This window comes from Benincasa hispida, chromosome 8 (assembly GCF_027475165.1).
Source record: "Benincasa hispida cultivar pf3 chromosome 8, pf3_genome.v1.1, whole genome shotgun sequence".
NCBI lineage: Eukaryota > Viridiplantae > Streptophyta > Magnoliopsida > Cucurbitales > Cucurbitaceae > Benincasa > Benincasa hispida.
The window spans coordinates 14,563,510-14,570,575 of NC_143485.1; the positions used below are offsets into that span (position 1 = coordinate 14,563,510).

At 32.9% G+C, this 7,066-nt stretch overlaps 1 protein-coding gene across 1 annotated transcript; it reads right to left on the reverse strand.

Annotated features, from left to right (window-relative positions):
• Positions 1-952: 952 nt before the first annotated feature.
• LOC120082465 (UPSTREAM OF FLC protein (DUF966)) lies at positions 953-3,738 on the reverse strand. Its single transcript, XM_039037644.2, has 4 exons — positions 3,403-3,738; positions 3,248-3,317; positions 2,323-3,168; positions 953-1,718 (listed from the first exon to the last, which is right to left on the reverse strand). The coding sequence occupies exons 1-4, from the start codon at positions 3,623-3,625 to the stop codon at positions 1,541-1,543; spliced, it is 1,317 nt and encodes a 438-aa protein (XP_038893572.1). The 5' UTR covers positions 3,626-3,738; the 3' UTR covers positions 953-1,540.
• Between the last annotated feature and the right edge of the window lie 3,328 nt (positions 3,739-7,066).

Here is a 7,066-nt window from a genome sequence, read left to right on the forward strand (position 1 = left end):
ACTAGAGAATACATTAAGAGAATTTAACTAGAGCTAGGACACCTAAACTTTGCTTCTAACTGAGACGACTAAAAATCAAAGACATGGACTTCTTTTATAGGATTGGAGTCATGACTTTCTTAAACTTTTTTTTTATGTAGGACAAACCTACAACTTTCCTAAACTTTTTTAATGTTGGACAAGTTCAAGACTTTTCTAAATCTTTTTTAGGTAGGACAACGGTAGTAAAAAAAATAAAAAAGTGTTAAATTGATTTTATAATTCAAACCAAACCAAAATTTCTATAAAAGAAAAAAAGAAAGAAAATTAAGAAGTGTGAAAGAGGACATTAATGCGAGATAGAAGCAAGGAAATTGAGCAGTGAACATGGGCGTAAAGTCACAATCAATGGCGAGAGAGAGAGGCCTCAGAGCCTCGATAATGGAGGCATAATAGCAGAAAAGAAACTGTGTTGGCAGCCTCTCTTCTCCACAACTCTCTATTTTGCTGCAAACACTGCCCACTTGTGATTGTGAATACCCCACACAACAATCACCATTCCCCAATCAATCTTACCATTTACCATTTACAAATCATCTCCACATCTCCATTCAAATACCTTTTCGGACTTTAAACTTACGTACAACTTTATACATAATAATTTAGATTTAATCTCTCGTAAAAGAATTGCCACAATTTTTATAATAATAAAGGATAACCAATTGTCATTGTCATAGTGTACTAACATTAATTATTTACATTGCCTCTCGAGCACCATTGATGAGGTTTAAGCACAAACACAAGTGATAGAGTCACAAGGAATACAAGTGAGAATGAGGAAGAATACATATTAGATTATGAATACGAGCACGAGAAGAAAAGAGGTTGGAAAAGTACGAGCACAATCACAATGGAGGGAGTGAGATTCTTAACGTGTAAGAGAACTATTGTAGTATTGAGAGGTAATCCAAGATAACAAACACAATTTTAGTACCATTATTTTTAAAAATAAAAATACTTTACTACATCCGACTCATCCAAATGCTTGATCACAAATGATCGCCCAGAGTAATATAAATAATAATAATTAAAAAAAAGAAAAAACTCATTTGACAAGTCACGTCTTCTTTTCTCCAATATGGCAACTGTCGGCCCTTGCACTGCCGACGCCCCTACAATACTACTTCTAACCCGTGACCACCTACTATTCTATTCTTCTTTACTCAAAACTATAAAAAGTAAACCCTCCTCTTTAGCAATTCCAATGTTCAATTTTTAGTTTTGGTCAAACAAAAGTTGCCACATTCGAGATTAATGCTCCTCTTTCATCAACATTAATGCAAATAATTCAACCCCCACCACTTACACTTACACCCATGTTGACTCCTAACCCAAATAAACTAATCAAATTTCTCATTTTACAATGCTTCTTCTTTTTCTCATTTGAATACAAGGGTGCACTGCCTGGTTTTTTCTTCCTTTCTCTTTGTTTTTTGAGTTTCAGAAGCTGCCAGAAATGGAGGGATTCTGTATTTGAGTTTATTTCTCTATCTCGATCCACTCATTGTCGCTCTATGTCCAGTCTTTTGCTTCCATGTTGACTATTGCTCGTAGTGATGGAAGGCCCGTCGCTTATGTTGTTGTTAGTCTCCTTCGTCGTTGTTGTCTTCTGCTTTCTCGGTATGCATTTTGCTCGTGCTGCATCGAGCTCTTTCTCCGACATTTGCAACTGCAAACCCCTGAAAATTCAAACACATTCATTCCGTTTCATTTCAGAGATTTTGTTATCAAACTTTCTTTCTTACCATTCACATTGAGTCATTGAAAGTGTAGATTTAGAGCAACTAGTTTATAGGATATTCATAAACAAGCATCAAAGCCAAACTAATATGGTGATGTTAAATAGGCAAATTGGGTATGCTAATCTTCAATCAACTTCTCTTTGGGACATATAAACAAACAGATGGAAGGCAGCCTCAAATGTTAATTGGGTAAATTTAGCTTCCTACTAAGATCTAACTCAAAATTTTCAGGTAATCTATGAACAATGGGACAGAAAAATGAATGAAATGAAATTGGATTGAATGAAACTACAGTTCTTGTTTTGCTGGATGAGGAAACAAACAATTCAAAAAGGGTTCAAAACAGTACAATTCTCAATTATCTATAGCTGTGCTACAAACAAAATGAATGTTGATTTTAATCTACTTTTTCTCTTTTCTTTTTCCTAATCCCGTACGAATCTTACAGGCAAAATTCAATTCAATGGTGGACCAGCAACCTCAGACAGAGAATCAATAATATTTCAGAGTATTGAAAAGTAATCAATCAAAGAAATTTTACCTATCTGCATTGTAAGAAGATGATCTCTTCAGACCTATTGGAGCTTCCTTCACTTTCTGGGTCTCAATTAAGCTCCCACTGAAATATTCCTTCTCTTCCAATCTTACCCCTGAGAAACCCACTATTTCCATTGATGTCCCTCTTGCTCCTTCTTTCCCACCACCGTGAAGGGCTCTGGGTTTGCAGGAACCAACGAGGGCTAATTCTTGATCATCCATTGATGTAGCTCCACAGTCTTTGAAGGAGATTGAACCACATGAAATCAATTGCATCAGAACCGCTGATGCCTTCATTCTCCCGCTTGGAAAACTCTCTGCCGTCCGATTGACTTTTGCGCCTTCGGAAATGATCAAGCGTCCATCAGCTTTCATCAGAGATTCGAGAGTTTCAGGGCTTGAATCCGACGGCGGAGGAGAAATCTCTTCTCTACTCAGCTCTGTACTCGCCGTAGGGTTTATTTCCTCTGTTTCTTTCTCTTCCTCCCTCGCCGCTCGTCTCCTCCGCCGGTGCTTCTCTTCAGTTTGAGTAGAAGCATCCGCCGCAGCAGCTTTAGCCGACGAATCAGAGCTAGAATCAGTCTTGTAGACTTTATACTCATGGAAATCGACGGAACTCCATGATTGATTCCGTCGGCGAGAGAGGATCGGAGAATCGGAATCTTCGCTACCGAGTTTATGAATCTCCGGTGGTGGCCTTAAAGACCTAGAAGATTCCGATCCTTGAACTCGACATTCTAAAGATGAATGAAGAAGCTCAGATCCTTTGAGAACATATTCCTTACCATGCAATGGATAAATGAAATCATTCTCAGACAAATCATGCCACACAAACCCATTCTTGTAGCTCCTAAAACAAATCCCAAACCCTAGAAAATCAGATTCTCAGTAAACAAAAACGGAATCAAATAAACAGCGAATGAAATTACCTTTTGGAAGACCAGGAATACGCACTAGCCATTCCATTTCCACGAAGAACGTTGAGACGATTGATAACATCTGAAGAACAGAGAGTCAAAAAAACAGAAGAAATCGAAAACGAAGAAGAGGAAGAAGAAGAAGAAGAAGAGGATTGATTTGGAACCTCGGAGATAGAGGCCTTCGGAGGAGGAAAGAGGAACCTCCATGAAATGCGGGTGTTCGAGGAGGCCATTGCGGGAGAGATAGTAAACGACGGGGACTTTTCTGTCGGAACGGAGCTTGGGTTCGGTCCAGACTTTGGTGCGTTCGGGGCTGGTAGTGTCTCTGTCCTTCCATAGCTTGGGGATGTGAAGGTCTGTGAGAGTGGGTCTGGAAGCGACCGCCATTGTTGGTGAGTTACAGAGCTTGAGAATGGTGAAGGGAATGGGAAGGAATTTATAGAGATGGAGAAGAAGAAGAAGAAGGAATTCAAATAAAATGGAGATACGGCGGACAAACAGCTAGAGAACAAAACACGGCCCGTTACCGTTTTGATTTTGGGGGTTCAAACGCCGTTTGTTTCCTCTCTCACGGCAATTTTCCATTTTCTTTTTTCACAAATTTTAAAATTTTACAATATTAACTTTATTTTGTTCTCTATTTATACTAAATTTTTTTGTCTAACATTTTTTATATTTTCATCCACATTGATACGAGGGATGTAATATGAATTGATTGATACATATACTATATTATTAAAAAAAATAATCAAACATAAAAATAAGGGACAAAATGGTATAATGTAAATATAATATATAAATAATAGACATTTTAATTTGTGTTATAAAGTATAAATGTTTATTTATTAATTTAAATATTTTTTATTTTTTATTTTTTTAATTTTTTAGAAATATCCATTGATATTGATATCTCCATTGATATTTCTGTAAAATTGAGACTTCGACAAATTTAGTTTTCATACTTATAATAAATCTTTAGGTTAGTTCTCATTGTTAACTTGAAATAAATTTGAACTAAATTTGGGGGGGACAAATTAAAAAGAGGTCACAAAATGTAACTTGTTACACACGATATTACAACAATTCTACAAAATCAAGGATAAATATAGAAAAATAACAAAAGAATAGAACACATAGTATAGTGACCCAATTTGGTGTAATACTACTACGCCTTGGGGATAGTATGCTTGTGGAAAGATATTTTCCCTAATATAAAGGCAAGTGGTTACAACATTGTACTTGTTTGTAGATGAACGATAATTACAATGGCACATAAATAGTCTAACTTAGTGTACAATCACTTAGACTCCCCATTTCAATTAAACTTAGGAGCCCTCTAAATATGAGAATATTAGCAAATAGAAAACAGACTCCCTCTAAGTGTGAGATTCTCTCTCAATGAAACTTAGGCTCCCCTAAGTGTGATAGTATTGACGACCGATCACTTAGGCTTCCCTTATGTGAGAGACTCCCTTTTAATGAACCTTAAGTTCCCTTAAGTTTGAGATTCACTTTCACCAATAACTTTTATCTTTCCACCTTCAAATGAAGGTCACTCCATTTGATGAACTTAAGCTCCCCCTATGTTTGGATAAAGCTTCAAGACGGTCTAGAGAAACCACTTAAGAACTAGAATACTTCTTGCTTCAAAATCACTAAGATTGATACAGTTATGGTTTAGGACAAACACACAAGATAATAACACAATAATTATTCAAAGTAGCAACCCTAAAAATAGTACAAACATTCACTTAAATATGCACAATAAAAAAGGAGAACCGAACCAAATTTTACCAGATATAATAGTAAGAAGGAAATAATCTTCACAAATAAACACACCGAATTTTCTAGATAAGAAAAATATATATGACAGAATCAATAATTCGAGGGACACTCTAAAGGATAGTTCAAAGAACAGATTGAACGATATTTCATAGGACAAATATCCTGGCAACCTTAAAAATTATTGTCAATGTCAAATCTCTAACAAAAAGAAAAAAAAAATAGTGGTTTTTATTGAAAATACATAAGATAAATTTGGACAAATCATAGTTTACTTTATGAACAATTTCTAATTAAACATAAATTTTAAATTCAAAAAATAAAATCTCATTTTAAAAGCACCGACCTTCCTCCTCACGTGCCACACCCTCTCAATCTTTATTTTTTTCCCCTTTCTCTAAAAACAAAAAAAAGAATACATTTAATAATTAAATGTGCAGTAATGTTTTTGTTTTAGCTTAAGCTTGGGATGGATCCCGTGAAATAGAATCGAGAACGGATATAAACGGGAAAATAATTAAGGGAAAATACAAGATTCGATTAAGTCTTTAAAATTAAAAAAATTTAAAATTTTCAGTTCACAAAATATTTTTTTAATTGGTACTTGTAATTTTCCCTTTAGAAAATTATTATTTCCATGAGCTTGTTGGTTGTCAATGAGTGGTATTAAAAAAAAATAGAATAAAGTAGATTAAATTTTTGACAAAGCATATGAAATCATTGGTTATTGTATGAAACCATGATACAGAAAAGGGTATGAACAAAAAAGATTGAATATATTGGTAATTGCAACAATGATAATTAAATAATGCATTTATATATGAACATTACAAATGGAAGGGCAAGTAGTGAATGAGTGCTAAAACTAAAAGCATTGACTTGAAGACAAATATATTCTAATTTATAAGTTTTTTTTTTTTTTTTTTTTTTTTTTTTTTTTTTTACGATATGTGAGATGAAGACCTCGAAATTGATAGTATAAATATTATATCAGGTAAGTTATGTTCATGTTGACTTATTTACAAGTTGCCAATAAAACTATCATATAATTACTTCTATTGGATAAAATGACTAATTTTAGTTTATTTTGATTTTATCTCTAGAATATTTCTGCTATTCTCATTTTTTTTAAATGTATGTATTAAATTATACAAAATTCAACTTTGCATCTAATAGATCCATGATTTTTTTTTAAAAAAATTTTTTTAAAAAAAAGTTGAATAGGTTGATGACTTATTATATACAAAACAGAAAGATCGAGCATCTATCTATACATATAATTTATTTTAAAGATCTCGTTGAAACGCATGGTGATGATTAATTCAAGCATATCTTAACCATGTTTGTATGGTCTTGAGATTTTTTTTCCACTATGATGCAATGTCCATTGATTCATATGTTCCTATACTTCGCAAGTCATTTAGAATTTAAAAATTACATGTTGGATCAAGATATGAGACTATAATTGAACATTTTAATTTTTAAAGATGTGTCAGTAGAACTACATTCATGTTGACAATTAAAGGAAAAAAAACTTGAAAACATTGAAATTAAAAACAAACATTTATTTTTAAAATTAAAAGGAATTATGTTGACAATTAAAAAGAATTAAACATTATGGCCAAATAAAATTTTGTTCGCGATTCAATCTAGAGTGCAACAAAAAATCGAAAAATTGAAAAGTCAAACCAATTCAAACCGATCCAATGGTTGATTTGATTTTTTAGTATAAAATTGGACATCTTGATTTATATTTGGAGAAAACCAAAAACCATTGGTTCGGATAAGTTTTTTATTAAAAAATCCAATCAAAACCAAATCAATCCAATGGTATATATACACCTTTAAAAACAAACTATCTTTTAATATTTTAATTATTATGGTATATGTATATTTTTTATTTAAAAAAAATCAATTGTTTGGAGTTTAAATGTTTTTTATTTAGAAAAGTGTCAAGAAAAAAATGTCAAATTTCAATTTACGATAAAAAAATAGACCCAATTTTAATTTTAAATGACCAAAAAGAACCAATTCAAAACAAAGTGA